This window comes from Gambusia affinis, linkage group LG17 (assembly GCF_019740435.1).
Source record: "Gambusia affinis linkage group LG17, SWU_Gaff_1.0, whole genome shotgun sequence".
NCBI lineage: Eukaryota > Metazoa > Chordata > Actinopteri > Cyprinodontiformes > Poeciliidae > Gambusia > Gambusia affinis.
The window spans coordinates 14000641-14024256 of NC_057884.1; the positions used below are offsets into that span (position 1 = coordinate 14000641).

General features: G+C 39.4%; 1 protein-coding gene across 3 annotated transcripts; it reads right to left on the reverse strand.

Annotated features, from left to right (window-relative positions):
- Positions 1 to 882: 882 nt before the first annotated feature.
- rnf34b (ring finger protein 34b) lies at positions 883 to 21240 on the reverse strand. 3 transcript variants are annotated; one of them, XM_044144652.1, is made up of 9 exons: positions 21086 to 21240; positions 17463 to 17577; positions 12012 to 12230; positions 9971 to 10438; positions 6899 to 6961; positions 6596 to 6797; positions 6485 to 6508; positions 5243 to 5284; positions 883 to 3015 (listed from the first exon to the last, which is right to left on the reverse strand). In XM_044144652.1, the coding sequence occupies exons 3-9, from the start codon at positions 12213 to 12215 to the stop codon at positions 2831 to 2833; spliced, it is 1188 nt and encodes a 395-aa protein (XP_044000587.1). In that variant the 5' UTR covers positions 12216 to 12230; positions 17463 to 17577; positions 21086 to 21240; the 3' UTR covers positions 883 to 2830. The 3 variants fall into 3 exon arrangements, with proteins under 3 accessions (XP_044000587.1, XP_044000586.1, XP_044000588.1); XM_044144651.1 differs by lacking the exon at positions 17463 to 17577; XM_044144653.1 differs by lacking the exons at positions 5243 to 5284; positions 17463 to 17577.
- Between the last annotated feature and the right edge of the window lie 2376 nt (positions 21241 to 23616).

Below are 23616 nucleotides of genomic sequence, written 5' to 3' on the forward strand. Positions count from 1 at the left end.
TTCATTTTTATTCCAAAATTGTGATTATTCTGGATTTCAGCATTATGGGAGATTTGGTTTCCATCTGCTGCAGTTGAAGCTTTTAAATAAATAAATAAATATTCTGTCTTCTGCTAAATTTATGACAGCCAAGCACATTGGTCTGAGGATAAGTTTCAAGGTTTTACTTTATGACTAAAGGCGCGATCTTATTATTTTTAACACAACGACGAGACGCATCACCATTTATCATGTGGGAACAGATATATTAACAAAATACTTTATTTGCAACATTTTACAGAAGTGTTTTAAAGTTTGTTTTTGGTTTGTAACACTGAACAATTTTAGTTTTCATGAGAAATGTTTTTGTTTTTTTTAAACGGTTCTTTTGTGGAAAGATTTTGTTTTTATAAAATGTCAGTCCATGTTTACAGTTTAGCAGCATTACTTTTAAAGATTCATTTTTAAAAGACTGTCTCTGTGAGATTTTTTGTATATTACCTTAGATCAGTCTATCTGTTCAAAACATACATGTAAATCTTATAGAAAATCTTTGAGATATTAAATTCACTATGAACAATGAGGTCTTCAATTTTCATTTTTTCCAAAAGTTTCACATATCATGAGTTGAATGTCATACATTAACTTGGGAACAATTATTCATACATTTATTTATTTTATTTTACTTTTTTACATAGGACTGGGTTGGTTAGGGCAACATATCGTCTATTTTTGTATTTATTAAGATTATGGCAAACATTTCTTTGACATAAATGAAAGCAGGCATAAATAATCATCAACTCAAACTTGTGCACCAATCTTTTTTTAATATTGACGTTTGATTGAATGCTGATAATTAAATGAACTCTATGTAGAAATGAAGAGCAGACTTTAAACCTTGTGGTTTGTAATACTGCATTTTATTGAATCTAATAAATCCTTTTTTTTAATCTCCTGTTAACCAAAATAAAAAGGTTCAACATTCAGAATATAAATATCTGTGAATATGAGTGCTCTCCCAGTCTGATATCACCGTAGCTGCCCGTGAATGACATCTTCGACAAACAGCAGCTTCAACAACAGGACCTACAGAGTTACAGTGCTCCGTACAGCGGAAATGGTGTTCAACAGATTCAGTTGTTTGGACCTGGTGACAGAAACACGCCAAACAAAGAGAGAGACGGTGACGCAGTGAGAATACATTCTGGAAAATTCTCAACCTTCTCTACTCAGTGGAGTTTTTCTTCTTCTTCTTTTTTTAAAATCATATTTCTTACAAGAAAACATCCATAACTTATCAATGAACAACAGAAGCTAACTATGAGATCTATTCAGTTTCCTGCAAAGTACTTCAAAAAAGATTTAACTGCCTCTTTTGACATGAAAGTGTTTCATTTGCATAACAGGTTAAAGTAAATACAGCTACCTTTGTGTTATAAAATGTAGGACCACGAGACAAAAATTATGTTGATGATCTAACAGTGATAAATGAGGAAATAGCACCTGATTAGCTAGGATGGAACCATAAAGTTAGTGGAAGAAGATGGTGAAGGTTTTTAAGATGATTTGCAAAAGTTTTCATGCCCTAGACCTTTTTCACATTTTATTACGTTACAACCACAAAGATTTTTTTGTGATAGACCAACACAAAGTAATAGTTTGGAGGTTCTAGCAGCTTTTATTCCAGTGTTTCCTCTATTTAGCTCCATCCATCTTCACGCCAACTTGACCCAGCTTCCCTTACACTTTAAGCCTCCTCATAAAAATGTTTTATTTTGGTCTCATTTGACCAGGAATATTCGTCCTTAAAGATCAAATTTTTCACTGCAGGCTCTTCAGGAATGGACAAGAACATTTAAATTACGGATAACTTTCTTTCCACTTTCCACTGATGTGCTTACTTTGATGTTGGCCAATCACACAAAATCCCATTGAAATACGCTGAGGTTTGTGGTTATAGTAGGGGGAAAAAAACCTAGAAAAAAGGTTCAAGGATATGAATATTTTTGCAAGGCACTGTAGATGACAGCATAATCAAAAATCAGAGGGTAATTCTTTCCTCTATTTCCCAAAGGAACAACCATAAACTACGCAGAGCTCTCAAATCATTACAAGCTTGACAATAAAAATATTTTCTTAACAAATAAGGGGGCTGAGACGTGGTCCAGGTAAAGTTGGGTTTAGCTTTAGATTTATTTATTTTTTTGTCATGAATGAATTACCAGGAAAACGTGTCCAGACTTTGTTTTCTAAAGCTGATCTGAAGAAGATTAAAAGTAAACTATTAAACCAAGCTTGCTGGTTATGAGATGGATACTGTGAGATCTTCACCACAACATCCTGTGAAGGCATGTTGTTTGGCACCCTACACGCACCCTTGTGTGTGATGGATGAAATGGCTGATGTTTTTTTCTAATAACACACACGCACAAAGTCTTTTTCTCTGATATTGCACATCCTAATGAACACTGAGGGAGATCACACAGTGCCATGTGGCATGACAGTGTAAACCTTATCAACTCTAAAACCCTGGGATCTCAAATCTATCGCCACAGACCCTCTCAAAGCGTCCACAGAACCACCTCCTCTTGCCTCCCACAAGTAAGGATTTAAAGCAGAGTCGTGTCGGTGTCTGCTGTGTAGAGTGGGAGACCTGGCACGGCCGGAGGACAGGTGGACAGGCGGAGGACAGTCAGTAAGGTGGGACGAAGGGGAGAAAATGTAGGCCAGAGGCAACAGTCTAGTCTGGAAAAAAAAAATTCTTTCACAATTGTTGCAGCATCAGGTTCCTCCTCCGTGCTAAATCCAGGTCCACGCGCGCTCCGACGCAACGGAAAAAAACATTTCAGTTTTAGGACTTGAAGACATGCACGGCCCGCACCACGTACTGCCTGCAGATGGGGCACTCGCTCATCCTCTTTCCGCATTTGGTGCAGGTCACCATGTGGCCACATTCAAGCAACACGCAGTCGATGATGGCGTCCATGCAGATGCGACAAAGGTTTTCGTCCGCCGCCAGCTGAGCTCGGACACCATCTGTTTTGGGAAATGGAAAGCATCACATGCGTGGTTATTGAACTGCACATAGATCAGAGATCAGCTGATTTATTCATGGCACCCAAACTATCTGGCCTCTTTTCATCCTCTGTAACTCTCAAATGTTTTCTCCTGAGGTGTGATAGATTATGTTCCTACATAACTTTTTGTTCTATTTTCAGACCCCCATCAATAACACTTTTATATATATGAATGTGTAGTTACACCTATAGTTTTTCAGTATTTTTTCTGTGTACTCTGGTGGACAAGCAATATTTGGTTGCCAAATTCACTGCAGTGTTTTTGTGCAATGACAATATAGTAAGTCTAAGTCTGATCCTAATTATTTCCTCTTATCTTTTGAAGAGAAAGCTTAAAACAAACCTTGATTTTATATTCTGTAATTGTAATCTAAATGCTTTAAATCTGTGAAAAATGCCAACCTGTTTGATGGATGGATGGATGAATGGATGGATGAATGGATGGATGGATGGCACATTGTTAAGCTCATGAAGCACAAGATTAGTTTTTCCTGAACAAAATTAACTTGAGCTTAATATGCTGCAAGCCCCGTTATCAACAAGTCATATCAAAACAGCGAATATCAGTGACGTATGAAAACATCATCAGCATGAGTAAGCAGCAAATTTAATACAAAAAGTAGAATGACGTGTCAGATAATTCCTGATGAAACAAAACATCTGTCAAGAAAACAGACTCTGTTGGTTACGAATTCACCTGTAAGTTAAGTTTTGTTTTTTAAATTTAAAGTCAGTGTTCATTACAAGTTTAGTCTTCAGCATGGCTTTGAATTGACAGAAAACCAATGAACCAATAGGATGTCATGGTGCAACAGATTGCTACAGGATGGGGATGAATGTGGATCAGTGCGTATTGCAGTCGAAAGGTTGTGGGCTTGATTCCACATACAGTCACATGCCAATGTGTTCCTGGCAAGTTGCCTGCCGACCAGGTGCATGAATTCGTTAGTGCAATTGGGAGAATGTGACTGTAAAGTGGTCAGTATGATGAAAAAAGCTCTACATAAATTGAGTTTTTCCACTTTCCTCTTTCCTTTCCATATTCACAGTGACCTCAACTCTTGAGCTTCAATATCTTGATAACTAAGAACACGTGGCACCTACAATTTTACACCGAATAACTGCTGGATCCATTTAGTCTTTAGAGATTGTGGTATTGCACACACTAAAATTATGATTGCAATTGCATTTTTATCTACTGTGCAGCTTCAGTGCAAAAAAAGTTAAAAACAGAACACAAATGGGAGTGCAAACTTAATCCTTACTTTACGACACAAAACTAAGATAATATTTTTACTTACTTCTTAATATGGATTGCATAGGTTGATATAATATCGTCACACATTTTATTTTTTACATTGAGTTTCTCAATCCTAGAGGAAAAAATCCATACAATATATATTTTTCAACTAATAGATTCTGTTATGCTGCAACCCCATCAACAAATCTATATTTATATTTTAGTTTATTATTATCTTTTCTGTTTTCCTCTTCCACCTTTAGCCAGCACCAATCTGCTCTTTCACTTCTACATGCCAGTCAAATCCTGCAAGCTATTTCTGTAATTATTTGTCGAGCAGCTTCCTCCTGATTTGATTAAACTCCGACAGTTTTCATGCTCCAATTGAAGGGAGCGTTTCCTTCTTGCTCAATCCCAGCTAAGGAAGAGAAGCTACAGGCATCAAATCATTTTAAATCGTGTCAGAGCACTGACTTATGGGAGTCAAATGCTGAGCGATCGGCCGGCTGGCCTAAATCCGACTCCCGCTGCCGTGACGGGCACAAAGTCGATGCAGCTGCAGCCCGCCTGCCTCCCTGCAGCTGAATGCAAAGTGGGCTAATAAGGTCCTGGAGGCCTTCGTGTCGGCCGAGATGCTTGACAATGTAATTACACCTGATGGAGACGTGCTGCTGCAGCAGTAATATGATGGCTCGTCAAGAGTTAAAAGCTTTAATAGAGCGCATTAATGACAGAACGAGAGGCTGTCCTTCAAAATTACAGGAGAAAGCGCAGAGTGGGAAAGACACATGAAATGTGGAAACAGAAGCAGGCAGGAGTCAAAGTCTATAACAAGAACAGGATGGAAAGGATCACATGAGCAAAACAAATGGCTGCAGCATGCCTTTACTGTGTCTGCACAGGAGTTCATGAAGGAAATGAAAAAGTTAGCTTGATTATATCTTACCTCCAACTCCACTGTTGCAAAGAGGTGGAGGATATGCAACCACTTCACAGATAAGAACAGGCAATAATAGTAAAAAATCAATTAGTTTCGGGAATAACAAGTCCGTTCTTTAATGGGAATCAAAATCAATGTACAGTTGTACAGAAACGTTTTCTTTGCTTCGTATTTTACGATGCTTTGCAAAAGTATTCACGTGTCAACTTTTTTACATCGGTTTATTCTACTGGGATTTTATGATTCATAAACAAAAATAACTTCATAATTATAAAGTGGAAAAAAACAAATACACGGTATAATTTTTCCAAAGATAAAAACTGTAAAGTATGGCGTGCATTTCATGTTCACCTCCTAAATAAAGTCAGGTGAAACCATTTGTATTCACTAGTCATCTAATGAGTATTTTTTTCACAGAGCATTAGTGGACAAACAGCATCATGAAGCATAGAAAAATAGCAGACAGGTCAAGTTATGAAGAAGCTTAAAGCAGCATCATAAGTTCTGACTATGTTGCCAGCAAGGAAAACCTTGATAGAAACAGTCAAGTGGACCAAGATAACTCTGAAGGAGCTGAGTGAGAATAGTAATGCACTTCAAATCTAGCAGGAATGCAGTCGTTGTTGAAAGAAAGCCATGAATAGTCTTGTGTCCAGTTTGATGTAGGGAGGACAGCAAACAGGAGGCTCAGGTCAGATAAGATCAAAATGTAACATTTGACCTACTATTAAAGGCCATGTGTGTCAGCAACAAGAACACTGCACATGGTACTGAACACATTATTCCCACTGTGAAACACGGTGGTGGCAGCATCATGCTGTGCTCAGAACTAAATCCAAAAGAGAATCTGTGAGAAGTCTTGAAAGCCTAACGTAAACGGCTGCTCTTCATCCAAAATTGAGCCATTTTACAAAGAAGAATGAGAAAATGCTTTAAAACAGCTGCAGCTGTGATGATTAAAAAAGGTGATTTCAATAAGTTTGGACTCATGGAGGATGAAAATAAACGTTATTTTTAATTGTAAAATCGTTTCCCCACGTGTCATTCCATTCCATTTCAATTATGCTCCAGTTCGTGTTGTTTTTAAAAAAAAATGCAAAATTGCAATAAAATACATTGAAGAATCTGTAGTAAAATCTGAAACAGTTGAAGAGATGTGAATACTTTTGCAAGGCACTTACTTCCCGATTTAACCAAAAATAATCAACTATCATAAATAAATAATGCAATAATCCAAAAAAAATTTACCTGCAGTTATGCTGACGTTTTCCACTAAAGGATAGAATGAAAAAAAGGGAGAAATTTAGTCAGGCATTAAGGTAATGATCAAAGCAATAAAATAAACTTCAGAGTCCTTACTGGATTTCCTGTTCTGCTCGTTTTCCCTGTAAAGCCGATGAACTCGATCCAGCAGCTCCCACTTCTCGCAGCAGCCGGAATAATTGACAAAGTTTCTGGCGAGGATTTCTTTTAGCTGGCGGACCGAGAGGTTTTCTATGGCCTCCTCGTTGTCGAGATCAGACAGCGAGGCCCTGATCCTCCTCTGCGTCGCCGGGCTGACCTGCAACCCGCACGGGAGCACAGCTGTTAATCACAGATTTGATTCTTTCAACAACGGCGTCTGCGATAAGAATCAGGCACATCTGAACACAGCCAGCGCACCTCTAAGAAGTTTTCAGCAGGCTCCAGGTTCAAAAGGGAAGCTGTCGGGGTGTCCTCATGCTCCTGTGGGAGTGAAACGTCTGTTAGCTTTCAAACTGATGCTTGACTGCACAGTCATCAGCATAATCAGCATTTTGATGCCTTAAAACGTCCATGAGCGTTGAAGAAAAATATCTCTAGAGAAAATATTACTTCCTCTGTTGTGATTATGTCTTATGTTCACACTGCTTGAATCTCATCTCACGCCAAATGAGAGAAAGCCCTAAAGCTTTCCTTCAGTACAAAAAGAGTATTTTATTGGTCAGATAGTTCAATGAAACTGTTTATTTTCGGTGAAAGCTGCAGTTTAGAGGCTACACACAAACAGGAAGAGATGTGATTTCTTCCCAAGCCATAACCAATCATAAAATAGCTTTCATGTGTACGGATTCATTACCTTTGCTCTCAAACTGAGATTTAAAAAGAAAAAGAGTTCTTCAGTGTTCTTGCAATGAAGAAGAAAACCCGGCAACGTTTCAGTCTAAATTATTAATAAACCAACTTGCCTCCAGCTGTTTGCGAGAGTCTTTCTGGTTAATTTATAGAAACCTGCAGAACATAATGATTCAGCAGGTTTTTGGTCAAGAACTGAAAGAAAATCTGCACTTTTTCTTCACTTCCTATATGGCTTGTCAAAGAAATGATTGGCTTTTAGTGGTGTTTCACTTTTTTAAAGTGTAATGTTTTTTGCAGCGCTAAATACCTGGCAACAAGTTACTCATTAATAAGAAAACTTGCAGTTGCTCCTAATTAGTCAACAGTATTGCAGACTTCCTCTATTTTTTGCTGTTTTTGTCTGACCTATGTGTTTGAGATTACGCAACTAAAGGTTAATATCTGACAAAAATAATGAGTGTAAAACCAAAAAACAGTTTTCAACTGATAATTTAATATGGTAAGAAATAATAGCTTTCAAACATATCTGGGATAAGTCAAAAAGAAATCATCCCACTTGTTAAATCATGAAGAAAAGTCACTGATGAATCCAATTCGCCAGGTAGATTTAAGAACTCTTGAGAGCCTGAGAATCTGGATGATACAAAACTTTCAGATTTTAAATTTTGACGAGAGAGAAGATGAAAGACAAAGTCTTTCTTTGAGACAAAAACATCAAGATAGAAAACAGAGCCAGAAGTTTTCTATTTGTAATTCGTCACAGGTTGTTGCACAGTAATTCAGCTGTATACAATCTGCAAGTTTCATTCTGATTGCAGAGAATAATTATGACATGATTTCTATGATGCAATAAAATAAATGTTAAAGTTTGAGGACTATTTTATGCAAATTAAGTGTGACTAATATTTAAGTGTTATAAACACAGTAGTGGTTTATTTGGACAATGGGGGAAAAAATAACCTTGTGATTCCAGCTGCAGAATGTAAGTGAATCTTCAATGTTTGTGATGTACAATAGCTAAGCTTAAAAATTGGGTTAAAAATCATTCCTTTCTGACTGGAAAGATGATAATGTTTTATTCTGACAAGAAAATTATAATTAAAATCAAACTCAGACAATAACATGCCTCACAATCAAACACAGTTTAACTTTTCTTGTGTTGAGTAACACAGATAATACACAGAAGTCGTCTGGCTACATTCTTCTACAAAACTTCTATCAGTCTCAAGGTTAACTACTAATTTAAGCTACAATTAACTGAATTTAAACTGCAACAGGAGAACAAGTGATCTGTTTCTGAGCATTATATCAGCCAATCATCCGCTTTTGTCCTCTTTCAATCACCTTGACAAAAGAGAGCCTGTAACATCTAATATGATGGAGTTTATTGTTTCCACCTCGGTGCAATAAAACAAAACCGTCTCGTTCTTTCTGTGCCTCAGCACATTTCAGCAGACCTCCGTCGTCCTCTAATGAAGACGTTTTAATAATGCATCCATCAGCGTAGCGGCGCGCCCGCCCTCGCGCAGACTTTGTGCTCAGAGGAGACTCCTCAGAGACGCCAGCAGCAGCTCCACTCAGTCAAACAGCCAGACCTTCTGGATCACATGGTTTCTGTGACTACATGTTAGATTTTGCACAGAAATTTTAAACAAAAAAAGGGACTAGTAGGAAGCACTTGCAAAGGTTGCTCTGCCATGCCGAGCAGAACACTTTGAAAGCTACACAACCATCCAACACTCACAAACATCATCTGATGGCAGATGCAGTAAAAAAACAAAACAAAAAACTAACAAAGTGTAATCAGCATTTGGAAGATATACATGTTTGAGAGCTCCACCAGCCATGTCACACAATTCTTATGCCCAAAAACTCTCTGACTTACTCTTTGATTCCAGTTTGAGCTTAAACAACAAATAAAAAACATCATTTGAAAACCGCCTTTTGTATTTCCTCTTTGTCTAATAATAATATCTGTTTGATCACTTGAAACATTTCTATGTGAAAAAAGCAAAGGGAAGCACATCTCTACCACAGTGAGCACAGATTTAACACAGTTTAATCTACAGGAGGCTTGAAGTCTATGTCCTGACTGGCATTTTTGTTTCAGTAAACATAATTAGGTCAAATATGTTTGTTTTTAGGTCTGAGGATTAAATCCCCTTTACAATACGCAGACATTCGCTGACAGGAGTGACGGGACGCGGTGTTTCTATTCCCTGGTTTCAGCAGGAATGCCATGAGGCGAGTTTAACTTCTGTGATTGTTACGTAACAGAATCAGTTCATGTAACAGACCTATAAATGGCAAACGGTTTAAGCTGCCTCACTGGCCCGACTCAGGGCTCTGCACTCTGACGCAACACAAACACAGCAGTTTCCAGCTGGACCCTGAAAACCCGAGGAAAAGAGGAAAAGAAAAGGATTTTCAGGCTTGATTCAGGTTCGGTTTTGCACAAGAGGGCGAGACTGTTTGTGTGACTTCAAACAGCCACTATGAAGAGCTTGCAAATAAGTTTGTTTCTCCCTTGAAATTAATTATTGTGGATAGAATGAGGGCAGATGTGAAGGAAGTGCGGCGTATGTTGATGAGGGAGGGATGTTTGTGTGCATGGCAGGGTGGAGCGCGGAAACCAACCTGGCTGGGGGTCCCTGAACTGTCACTCGGGCTGAGCGCGTCCCCCTGAGAGGCAGACAGGACCGACTGTTCGGAGGCGGAGTGCGTTGCGGAGGGCGGCGACGCCGCACGCGAGTGGGGGAGCGAGTGGAGACTGTCTGTGTCTTCTCCCCCATCCTCTTCCTCATCGCCGCACGTGTCGTCGTCCTCATCTTCCTCCTCGTCCTCCTCCATCACGGGTCTCGGGGTCTCCCGCGTCCCCTGGTGGCAGAGCACCAGGTCGACCAGGTCCTCCTTCTCCCTGCACGTGTCGGTGGGGATGTTGCGCAGCAGCAGGTACTGCCGCAGGTCTTTGACCCGCAGCTGCATGAGGCGCGGCCGCTGGAAGGCCGTGCCGCGCAGCAGGTGGCAGGTCGTGCAGCAGCGCAGGTTTTCCTGCAGCACTGAGCAAAGGGCACAGAAACTCTTCTTACAGTCACAGCAGATGTGCTGCAGGGAGACATGAAAAAGATGCACATCAGATCAGTTATTCTCTTTATTGTGCACGAAGCAGCGTTTTTACAAACAAAACTATTTGTTTTATTCAAGTCTGACAGACGAATGGAGCAGCTGAACTGTTTGCACTCATGTGAGCTGATGCTTTGACAAATAAAACATGAGCTCAAGTATTCATACACTTAGAACCTTTTCATTTTATAACTTCCAAACAGCATAATTACTGAATGGAAAGAAAATGATTCATGGTTTCTAGATTTTATTGGAAGAAGTGTAGCATTCTGTCCCCCTGAGTCAATAATTTGTTAAATCATCTTTGGCTTAATGTCTTTTGGTGTGTGTCTCTACCAGCTTTGCATATCCAGACAAATGTGGGTTGTGACAATCAATTAATTGCACGATAAATTAAAACGAACTTGATAGTTTTCATTTACTTGATTGTTTATTTTTCTCGTATCTCTCTTTTTCTACCACAGACTGGATGACAAAAATGCTTCAGTCTGGTCTTTTAGTCTCAACCAGCCTCTATTTTGAAGGACAGTTTTGTTTACAGAGATTTCAGCATCTATTTTACTTATTCGTTTTTTTCCTGTGAACCAGCAGCAAAAGGGCCAACCTTAACGCAGCAATTTTCTTGGTGAGAGCAAAGAAAAGTGAGACAAACCGTTTGTAGCTTCTGGCGATGTTTGACATTTATCATTGATACAGAGCGACAGAGTAGATTGACACTTCAAATGAACAGAAAAGCAGGTCAGCCGAGGCGGTAAACATTTTCTTATCGCTCGAGCACAACTGAGCCCTGGATCCACCAGGAGCACATTTCCAGCGTAACAAACGGCTTTCTTCAATTGGCTGCAGCTTATCCCCTAGTGGGACTTTTTCCACGCCACGAAAATACCACGCTGACACTCAAACGCTGAGTCGACCCGCCATCGGAGGGAAGGCAACTGGCTGCGTGTGGAGGATGAAAGTGCGATCTGAAGCAGTGAGCAGAGAGGAAGCTGGGAAAGGCAGAGTTTTTATCAATGTCTCCGACTGCCAGACAAATCTATTCAGCTACAAAACTCCTGGTTGGACAGGAAGACTGGAAATGTCAAGATTACCGCAACTCTGCAGAGTATCACGTATGTCAAACCCAACATTTATATATAAAGATCAGATTAAGGGGTAAGTATCAGACTGTCATTCAAGTTTGACTCTAAGTTTGTGCATTTTGTGACACCCAGGTGTGACAAATTTGGAGCAATCTCACAAAAGAAACCATCTCAGAAAAAGTAGGCAAATCCTACAAGAGCATGCATAAAAAACAAGAATGGAAAAGTTTCCACTCTTATTGTGTTAGTTTTAAATAACAATAATCCTGAGATCACATAAACCCCATTTAAAAAGCAGCATGTAGTCACAACATAAAAAGAAGACTGAACATTAATCGTAAGCTTTAGAGCAAAACGATGAAGGTGAACCAGATATGGAGCTTCCCACATTTCTGTGATGAGGAGAAAATGTTCTTATTTTCTGCCTAAATGTGATATAAACCCACCCAGCTCTAAGCTCCGCCTGTGTTTACCTTGCGTCTGAAGACGGAGAAGGCCAGCCCGCAGGCCTTGCAGAGCTGCCCGGCGCTCCCTGAGCTGGTGGGGGGGTAGGTAGAGTACCCTGCGCTGGGGGCAAAGCGGAAGGGCCCCGCCCCGGCTCCGAAGCCCGGCTGCGGTGTCCGCACCGTTCCCGTGCCCATCACCTCGTTCAGCAGCCCGCAGCATGACGCCCACATGGACGACGCCCCCGCCTGCCGAGGGCAAACACACATATGGCACGCTCACTCAGGAGGAAAAATGTATCCTCACATTCTGCTTACGTTGCAGTCAATAGCAGGCACTGTTTTGACTCAGTCTGATCACGATTTTTAACTGTGGAAGACTTGCACAAATTGAAACCATCGCTATGTCATTTTTGTTGATGCAATTCTGTGTCACACATTTCTGTATTCCTCTTCAGGAACTTTGCATGACGTAAGAGCTGGAATTAAAAAGTGAAGTCATGTGTTTTCACTGGAGAGCACAAATTTCTCTGACTTCATTATCAATGTGAGTCGTTAAAACATAGATTTTACATGTGAGATTACAAGCTGGAGTCATTTGGGCAAATCAAACATGCCAACTTTCACAATGCAAGAATGTAGAAGAAATATATAGAGGTATTATATTTGTAATATAATTTGTGCTGATATTCAGAAATGATTATTTTATATTCACCATGTTGACTCTGAGACTTTAGCAGGTGTTTGAAAATGTGTGAAATGCTCTTGGTTGTTATGGCTCAGCTCTGTGTTTTCCACTAAAACCCTGCTGATGACTGCAGTAATTAACAGCTTATTTGCACCTCCCTCAATTTCTATCCATCAAACCCAGAATGCATTTCACCCTTTAGTGACAGTATATCGTGCAATGAAAAATTGACTCATTGTGACTTGTATTGTGAATAATTGCTGAAAGGTCGCTGATGCTTCCCGCCCCTGGAACGTAGTTTGTGGAGTTACATCCTTCAGGTTATTGGGATGCAGTAGAGCCCCTGATTTCCCAAGAATTCCCATTTTAGGAGATGTTTGTCTTTGATTTTCCGATGTTGGAACAAAATCTGACTTCCAGGTACAAATATAATGGAGGAAGAAATGAGTCTAGGTGAATTACACCATCATAACAGTTTTCTAGCAGCTGGTGGAAAACACACACACACACACACACACACACACACACACCCACACACACACACACACACACACACACACACTCGCTGCTACTGCCAGGGCAAAGCTGGGAATATTAGCACAGCCTATAAAGTAAATAGAAAATCCACAGGATAAAGACTCATGTTGAGCAGATATATTGCCTCATAAAATTTATTTGGAAATCAAAACAAAACTCAACAAAATAAACTTTGTTTAAAGGTCAGTTTGGTTCAGATGTTGATACAGTTTCATTCAATTACGTGACAATAAATGAATCTGTTTTGCTTTGCTTAATTGCATCCAATTCAGTTCAGTTTGGCACTAAGTATAATAAATTCAGTTCAGTTTAATCCAATTAATTTCAGTTAAAGTTAATCTAATAAAAAACAATTCAGTTCATTTTAGTTCAGTTGAGTTGATTTAAACTCGGTTTGCTTAAACTTTGTCCAATTCAATTCAAAGTGTTCAGTCCACTTTAATTTGGTAAATCCGGTTTAGTTCACTTTACTTCATTTCAGTTCAGATTAGTTTCACTCAGTTTCACTCAATTATATAACACAAAATGTATAAATATCCCTTTTATTCAACTAAGTCCAGTCAGAATTACATAATTTTTTTTTAAAGTAACTCTAGCCCATTAAATCTAGTTAATTATAAATGCCTTTGAGTGAAAATGTTTCTATTAAAGGAAATTTATCAGTAACTTCACCAGTTAATGTCTTAGAAGATCTTTGGAAAGCATTCTGTGACTTTCCAGTGTGTGTTTTACATCACTTTCAAGCATTATTAAGCTAGATAAAAGGAAATGCAATGCCTTGTTGTTTGGCAGATTGGAATACACAGGAGATAAAAACTCCCGACGTTTCGCTTTGCTCTAGCAGTGCCGAGTCACGGAGTGAAGTCAGCGCGTTAAGAGCCGCGGCTCCTCGGAGCATACAGATGAGATGCGGGAGGAGAAAGAATACTTCTTCTGTTGTTCCCCGGCTTCCTGAATCGATAGCTGACACGAGCTTAATGTAAGGCGGCTCTGTGTGGAACACAATGCAATCCACCGGGTCCAGCCACGTCCCGTCTTAAGACGGCGCTCGGCTCGGTGTTGTCACAAACACCCTGTGATCTGACCTCACCCGTCTGCTCAGGGAGTCCTTATGTAATCTTTAGGAACAAGGCTCTATTTGTGGAGTCAGGTGGGGAAGGAGGCAGTGCAGCCAGACAGTCAATGTGTCTCCCTGCAGTCGTGTCTCTTTAAAGTTCAAATCAATAATATTTAACAGCTTCTTGTAAAGTCTGTCCATTTCTGCTTGTACTTCTACTTATTTATTATTAAACTGATTGAAGAAATCTTAAGTCATTTCAGTTTTTCTACTAGGGAACTACTAATTATTGATTTATCTTTTAGCAAACTTATTTTACACCAATGCTTCTCAGTTCCAGTCTTCAGGCCCCCTGACCTGCATGTTTTAGATGTTTCCCTTCTGTCACACCTGGATTGAACCTGTGGGTGATTTAAAGGCTTCTGCTGTACTTGATGGCTGCAGAAGAGATCATGTAATCATTTGGATCAGCGGTAGAGAGGCACATCTAAAACATGCAGAGCAGGGGCCGTCTGAGGACTGGGATTGAGAAGCACTGGTTTACACCAACTTGAACTGCAGAATTTAAAAAACACATTTTGCAGTCGGAACAACAGAAAAGTCAGAAATATTAGCGAAAATGAGCCACAGTGCCAGTTGTAGTTGTTCATACATCCTGTCTTATTATCCTGCAGTTAAACCACAATGCATAACACTTTGCTTTGCTCAGCTGATGGTATGAACTCGACTGGAGGTTTTACTGCTTTACGGTCTCCCTGGTCCGATACATCCTCCCTCATCCTAAAGGGAAAAAGCAACATTTACTGCATTCTCCAGGACAGGAGGAGAAGCCACTGCAGTCCGGCTATAAAAAATTAAGACTTATCTGGCCGTTTGCCAGCAGCTCGACTTCCCCCACTGTCACTTCCATTAGCAGGCTCAGAGCCCTGCAGGCAGGGAGTCCCGGACAAACAAGCAACAAGAGCTTCTTTACAGGAGATCTATAAGCTCTTCCAGAAACATGGACGGTGTTTTTGTTCTCTCATCATCTTTGGTCAAATATTAAGCAAGCAATGGAGGTATTTTTCTGAAATTAAACACCAGCAAATGCAAAGCAACAAATGCCAACAGAGATTCCATGTCTTTGATGGAAAACTTGACTTCGTAAAATCAATTAAAATAATTCAGTTCTCAGCCCAGTGAAATGAGTCCAGTTCAGTTAGTTTAGTACAATTCAGCTTAGCTCAGTTCAGCATAGATTAGCTTAACGTTGTACAGTCTGGTCAGTTCGGTTAAGGTCGGGGATGCATAATATATTGGCACTAATATCAGTGTCGGCTGATATAAGTCATTTTTTAACAAACAATATCAGTCATATAGATGAAACTCACTGCCATCTTGTTTCTGGAGAAGGAGAGGAGGATGCTGGTCATGTGACAATGATAGTGACGCCGTGGGAAACTGCAGATAAGCAGTGGTGAAGTGTGCGATCGCTTTCTTAAATGTGTCAAAAGGGTAGTGAAATGTTTGTAATGTAGAGCTAAGGAAAAAATTAAGAGAGCACATCAGTTTCTCTGATTTTACTCTCCATACGTAGTAAAATCAACATGTCTCTGAAATTCCAGGCAAAAATTTAGGATTTTTTTGCAGAAAATCAGGAATGGTCAACAAAAAAAGATGCAGAATAATGGAAGAGTTCAGAAATTAATATTTGGTGGAATAACCAGGAGGTTCTGTGCAGTGGGCTCTTCATTTTGTCCAGAGACAGGCTGCCATTTTTTCACCTATGTAGTTAAAACATAAACATTAAAATTGCAGCACATAAAATTATATCAATCAGGGCAAAATAAACCTGCAAATCAAAACATAAAAAAAATCCATCGAATTTAAGATTCAGTTAATTACAATTCAGTTTAATTAAATTCAGTTTAGTTTTCTATTTTCTTTTGTTTAATTTAAGATTTGGTAAATTCCTTTCAGCTCAGTCTGCTTTACAATATTTCAGATCAGTACAGCTCAGTTCAATTAAGTTGCAACCAATTTAAAAAGTCACTTTTCATAACTAAAGAGCACCAACAATATCGATAAAAGCAAAAGACTCATATTTATTCAAGTTACGGTTCAAACCTATCGGATTTAATTAATAAGAAATGCATGAGTTAAAGGAAACCAGTAAATGTCATCAAACTTCTTGCCTCCAACCTGGTTGTGTTTCAGAAACTGACAGAGGTCCAGACTCAAATAGAAATCCTACAGGGAAAAGACTCATGTAGATAAAAAAGATGTCTGACCTCATAAAATGAGCCGTTTTTGGTGAACAAAATGTAAAAAGAGACTCTCTGGCATCTGGAAAGCTAAATCAGAAGCAACTGGGTCAAAGAGGCAGACCAAAGTGTTTAATTAGGGCTAAAAATGAGTTAGAAAACGCAAAACAAAAAAAAAACCCTTTTTTGGCCTAATTAAGATGGATTTTAATGAATTGTTGTAGAAGTATGAATTTTTGGCACTAACAAGTAGCAACTAGAAACTCCCTTCAAATGCATCCTTATGAAACATTTCCACATGTTCCATGTTGAATTAGTGATGTATGACAACTTGGCTTTTGAGGTCAGTCAGCTGCAGGCTGGATTAAAATGTCTGCGTCATCAGAGTTTCTCCGAGCGCGGCCTCCATGTCATTTCTTTTTGGATTTCAGACAAACAAACACTCCTTGTAAAAAGAAACGCTGCGATTCAAGTCCTGGATAAAGGTAATGCTCTTACAAAAAATCAAGGAATGTGTGATTTTTATAACAAAATGCTTTAAACGAGATGCTGCTCATGTATCTGTAGAGCTTAAAAATGGGAGTTTTCTGTTTAGCTGCTTTTAGCAAATAGAAAAGATCTTTTCAGTCACTTGATTGGTGCTTTGCTAATGTTTTGCTGGTTCGAGAACCAGCAGATTTTGGCTGCTGGTTCAGAAGCAGCCAAAATCTAGTCGGCTGCTTCTGCTCTGCCCCAGTTTAATATCTTTTAACGAAAGCTGATACTGGCGGTGAGAACCCAGATAATATCTCTAAATCAGTCATTGGAGTGACTTGCAACACAAAATACCGTCCTGCTGTGTACAAACCGCTACATAATTCTGCATTAAAAAGTTCTCCTTACTGTAAAACCAAATTTATATACTTCTAGAGAAAAACAGCAGCAAATGGAGGTATTGTGAGGAATGTTGATGTTACCGTTTCAGGAGAGCGGAGTTAACCTGCAGAAAAGGCAGCGCTCTCTTCTTCATCACGTTACCGTCTTGTCACTCAGGCCCGGTCTGTGCATCTGTCCAGCCATCAGTTCCCACATCTAAGTACCAAACAGATGGTGCTATCAGGGTAAACTCTGCACCTTCCATCCTCCACTGTCTCGTTGGCGCTTTTCATTTCCTCTTCCTCTTTTTCGTCCTTTTGCATCAGCTCCAAATGCCATTCACTCCCTGAGAAGGTAGATTCAGTCAGGGATATTACTGTCGCTGAAAATGAACCCGATACGGTTCAGCTGGAGGATATTGTGTTTGTTTGTTTGTTTTTTTTTAAACAGACTTTGAAATGTTTTGTTGGGTATGTTCAAAGAAACCCGACACGATAACTGACGTTGGTCCAGCTTCTCCGTAGGAGTCGAAAAAAATCTGGAATTTGATTTTAGTATTTTCCAGGCCTGAAGAGTTTGGAGATATATTTGTATGTGCAGACTTGTTCCCTCACAATATTGCCTAATTATTGTGTTGTTTGTGTCCTTCAGTCCTTCTGTTCTAGTATCCTCCCTTCATGTGCCTCTTGTTTTCTTTCTTCTGCCCTTCCTTCCTTTTTTTGATCTATCTTCCTTCTTGTAAACTTTCTGCTTTGAGTTCTTCCTTATGTCCTTCCATCCTTGTGTTTCTCCTTCATTCCTTCTTTGTGTTCTTCGCTGCTCTTTCATTTTCTCCTTCCTATTATCCTTCTTTTTATTTCATCTATCCAAGTATGTAAAAGTATGTAGGTTTTCCATGAGAAATGAGTACGGGCCTTGCATCTGGCTTCAGGAAATCATTTGGAGATGTAAAAAAAAAATGAAGCTATCACCAGAAATGTGTGCCTCCTGGATGTCCTCAATAGCTTTGGACTTTTTCTTCTTCCACTTTAGATGAGAAGCCTGAGGTGAGTTTTCCCTAATTTGCAACAAAATGCAATTTCCAAAACAAAACTGAAGCAGATTTTCTTTTACTTATATAATTATTGGTAGTTTTAAAAATATGAAGAAAATCAACTGTGTATGTAGAAGCAGTGTGGATCCGGTCAAGTTTTTATGTCGTGACTACAGCAGCCTCCGTGCAGCAGCATATTTCACAGCTTGAGAGCAATGCCAGCACACAGAAGCACCGTCCCCCATCCACAGGGGCAGAAAAGCTGCTTTTTAATTTAAACCCGATTAGTCAATAAAACAACGCGTCCATTTAGCTTCCCTGGGACAGCGTGAGTGAGGATGTGCCTCTGGGAAAATTTACTTCACAGCCTTAAGCCATCTGTTTCTCTTATCAGCCTCAATTTTGTGATTAGCAACTGTGGAAAATGTGTCAATCTCAACCCAGTTAAAAAAAAATGTAAAAAGCCCTATTTTCAGTGACAATTAAAGACGCGTCAACGCTGTTTTTGCCTTGTGTATAAGTGAAACTGTGTAATCAGAACCAACCCATGTCCTCTGTGACTGTTTCCAGAATAAATAAGTCCTACAGATTCTCTGAGGCTCCATTCAATGTCTTTGTTTTAATTTTCCAGCACTGGTTGAACTCAACAAGCTCTTACATGCAAAAGTGTATTTCAGGTTTAAGTGAAATTTCTGGTTGACAGAAACAGTTGGATGATTTTAATATTTGTTTTAGCAATAATTTATTCTGTTGAGTTGCTTTCCTTTTTTGGACAATGTGACATATCCAAGATTACATTACAATTTATATAGTTAAAAACATGTCATATTAAGAATATGATGAACACTATACACAAAGTTTCTGGAAAATACAACACAATAAGCAACACAAATGATGAAATATGTATACAATGCCACACTACTCAAAGTATTATTGGTAGTAAAAGGAGTAGTTCAGTTTAATTTACCTACTTCATAATCGGCTTTGAAACTCTGTCGGTTTCAAAGCCAAACAAAACACATTTGCTTCCAACAGAACGTAAAAATATGTTAAATCTAAACTTTACTCCTTATAGATACACAAACCTTCAAAGCACACAGTTGTGTACAATTTAATTAAATATGATTACATTTCATAGAGCATAATAAATTATACATGCCTTGGATATTTTTTAATTCTCTTTCTGTCATTTAAACAAGCAGCATATTTTACATCATCTACTATTAAAATTACTATAATTATCATTAGTTGTGATCACACTTTTAAAATCTATGCATCTTAAATGTTACCTTCAGACTCATCATCTTCATTTTTTCCCATCACTTCTTGTTTTTATTGTGTGTAGAATGGACTATTTACCCCGGTTGTGTATAAAAAGTTAAATAAAGATGAGCTCATTTTAAAATGGGGAAAACAAGAGTGATTAGATATTTTCCTAAACTTTACTCTAGCTGCACTCATAATAATAACAATAATAAATAAGTTAAAATCTGCAACTGTGACAGACAAGGCAGACATTTTTTACTTGGGAACCACAGTTTGTGTTTCCCAGAATGCTACTATAGTAAACGACTATGTTGTTGTTTAAGCTGCTTTCCCCAGGGTGCCAATAAAAGTGTTTTCTTTATGTTGTTCTTTCTGCACTTTTCTTTCTGACTCATTTATGTTATACGGTTTGTTATGTTTGGATTTAAACGGCGCAGAAATCCATGTTATTTCTGATGCAGAACAGGATTAGGGAGCCACGCAGCGAACTGTTTCTTACTTGAAGCAGCAACATGTTATCCAGCTAATGGCACTAGATGCACAGTGCTGATTGTTTCATTGTTTTACTGCACTGTTTGCTTTAAATGTGATTGAAGGCTACTTCTTCCTGGGCAGGTGGAGTCCAGCAGCTGCAGCAGCGGTTTCCACACTTAATAGCAGGTGATAAGCAGTTTTTCACACTGTGTTCTCACACTGATGCCTGATTGTGCATGACAGTTCACCTTTCTCCAGAAAAGCCACCACTAACACCAGCACCACCAGCAGCAGCAGCAGCAGCAGCATCAGGGCTCCTATGACATCATCGCCACCCTCTTCTTCATCAGTTATCAGCCCGGATCGAGCTACCGCTTCATCACATTTTATATCCAGTGCTGCTGCAAACACACCGTGCAGACTGCACACACAACAAGAGGGAAGGGGGGTGAACAGCTCGGGACCTGATGAGGAGATCCTCTCCTGTCCAGCCCGAGACAAGCAGCCGCTGCGCCGCCTGACCGCAGCGTCTCTATCCCTTTAGAGCGGATTATAGCCTGACGGTGAATGGACGTCTATGCCAGAGCTTTAGTCCACTAAACTACCACGCTGGGGTCAAAGCTGGCTCATTAGAAGGCTACACATTGTACCCAATGTTTATCAGCATGGCTGGAAACGCACGGGAAACGTTTATAAAAGAACAATAGGGAGACAAATACAATCTGACAGCGCGTATTTAGATGTTAAACTCAACTTAGACTGCAAATCCAGAATTTTAAACCTGTTTATTTTATGTTTTTGGAGATTATAAATTAGAATTAATTTACATTAAAGGTGCAGGGGGTTTCCCCCTGCTTATCCCTGCAGAATCGTGCACAGTTTACAAAAAGAAACATATCACCTTCAACGCAAAAAAAGAGCCACAAATATGTTTAAAATAGATGCACATACCTTCATTTCTCTCCCCCCGTTAGAGGAATTTGCCGAGTAATGTCACAGCGACGACCATTGCCAGCGCATAGGGAATCAAACCATTACGTCTTCCCTCTCTCCAGCTGCCAGTGTGAGCGGAGCAGGCATAACGTAACTCTAAGGAGAGCTGCAGCCAATTGGAGACGTGGATCAGCCGCTGGTATCTTTAGCAGCCAATCCATTTCAACGTCTTGTCCAAAGTGGACGTTCTGGTTTGTGCGTAATGACGCATCGTACAGCGCTGCTTTATCGTGGACAATAAACATAACATTATAGAATTTCATTTCTATTTAAAAAAAAAAAATGCCGCAGAAAATCGAAATGCATTTATTAATGAGCTTTACAAAACCTGTCTGGATTTATTTGGATGGAAAACTCGTGTTTTCCGCAGCGAGTTGCAATTTATTTTGCACCAGAATAAACCCAAGCTTATTTAACGCCACGTTTAGCCTCTGCGTACGTGTCTGTGTCTGGCTGCTCGCACAAACAAGCGGCTGCTTTCCAGCTCGCAGTAATGAGATTAGAGGAGTTTCCAGCGTAACTTTGCAAGTGCCCGCTAAGAACCCGCAGGGGGCAGCAGATAGCAGAGCGCAGATTCATCATTATTCAGACACGAGCCCAGCTGCAGGCCGCAGGGATGTTCTTGATGTCCTCGCTGCGTGAGACACGGAAGTCACGCAGAGATGAAAAGTTTATTTAACAGTTTGTTCGCTCTTTAAGTTTCGGGTGCCTGGGAATGGTGATGCAAGGTGCCATCCGCCTCTGCTGCATCTACTACTGACCTGATGTTCGTGCACAGAGGCACATTAAGATACCTACTCAGGCCTTCAGGGCAGCAGTGACACAGTTTTCTCCCTACAGTGGAGCTGTTTCTGCGGCATGCGATCTGTAGCTAGTTCTTGTGTGGAAACTTCCCCATGCTCGTTGTGAAGCTCGGACAGAAAAGGTTTCCATCCTCTCTGCTTCCCTCCAAACAGCCAGTTTTCACATGTTGTAGATAGCATCAATTGGTTGCTATGGAGACTTTGTAACCTAAAGCGCTCTCTGGATAATTTCACATAAAACAGTGAGCTTTGGAGATTCCCCCCCCTGGCTAAAAAGAACTGACCTGTTTTAGCTTTATATTATGAATTTCCAGCACGATGTATGAATAATAATTATAAAAATACTTGCTACATTTATTTTGATAGGAATTGTTGGTGGCACAAATAACTATGCACTTGTAATTTTGCTATAAAATATCTGTGCACTCTGTCTTTCAACATTGAATTGAAAATTTGATCTTTCTAAAAATTTCACTATGAGCTGATGCTATTGCAAGAAAATATTAATTCATAGAAATGCCTGTGCTTATATAGCTTTATTTATCGCTATAAATGAGCCATGATTTTACGGTGCCACCTAATTTTTCTGCATAATCCACACAAAAACCTCCCAAATTAAATATAATGTTGTGCATTTCCCTCCTGAATTTGTCATTTGGGAACTTGTGAAGTTATAATTTAAGGCAACTTTCAGGGAAAATCACCAGGATTGCATTTGGATGGTTTTAATTGTTTTTTATTTGTTCTAAAAAACATCTTCACAGTATCCTTCCAGATTGAAAAAAGCATTTAGGATGAGGTAAAACATTGTTAATAAGTGAGGAAAGGTAATAATTTTCTAAAATTATTTGGCTGACAGTGACAATGTTTTGATGGAAGCTGAAGGAGAAGCACTTGGGTCATTGAAATGAGGCTGGTCCAAAAGGTTTGGGCTAGTTTAAGCAGAAGCGGATCAGGACGGGTGTGATGGGAATCTGATCTGCCATGACAAGCTGTAAGGATCCATGAGAAGATCACTTGGAGGAATGTCTTTAAATAATTTATCACAGATCCGTCCCCTCTCAGGTTTTAAGTTTCCAAAGTTAAATCTTCTCTTTCACTCAGTACTAAAGTCTATTTATTTACATACTGCAAGTCGCACAGATTTACAACAAATGTCATCTTAAAGCACATTGACAAAAGAAAAGAAAACAGTATGCCAGAATGCCTGGGGATGTGAAAAGAGAGTAGAAACATATAAAAGACAGAACCACTGAGCCATGAATGTGTTTTGTGTTAATAAATAAAGAATTATTGGTAGCAGTGGCTCTTTTAGTGGCTTCATTTGAGAGAAAAACAGAGTCAGTGTTAAGATCTTTACCCTGAAAAACAGAGTACACAGAGTGAGTGGCAATGGTAGCTTAACTGTTTGGTGTAGGAGAGAAACTGCATTAAAATGGATCGAGCTCCATGATAGAAAGAGAACGTGAAATTATTGACAGCTGTGTTTTCTAGAGAGAACAAAAAAAAATGTTAGCGGCAACAATAATTGCAGATAAGATGTTTTTGGAGAGTAGTGGGACTAGCACAGCGATGAAAATTGGAAAGTATGTCCTTTAGCCTAAACTTACAACAGCATAGCTACAGAAATACGTCAGCAAACCTCTCCAACTATAGGATTTATCAAAAATGAAAGTTTTAAGCCAA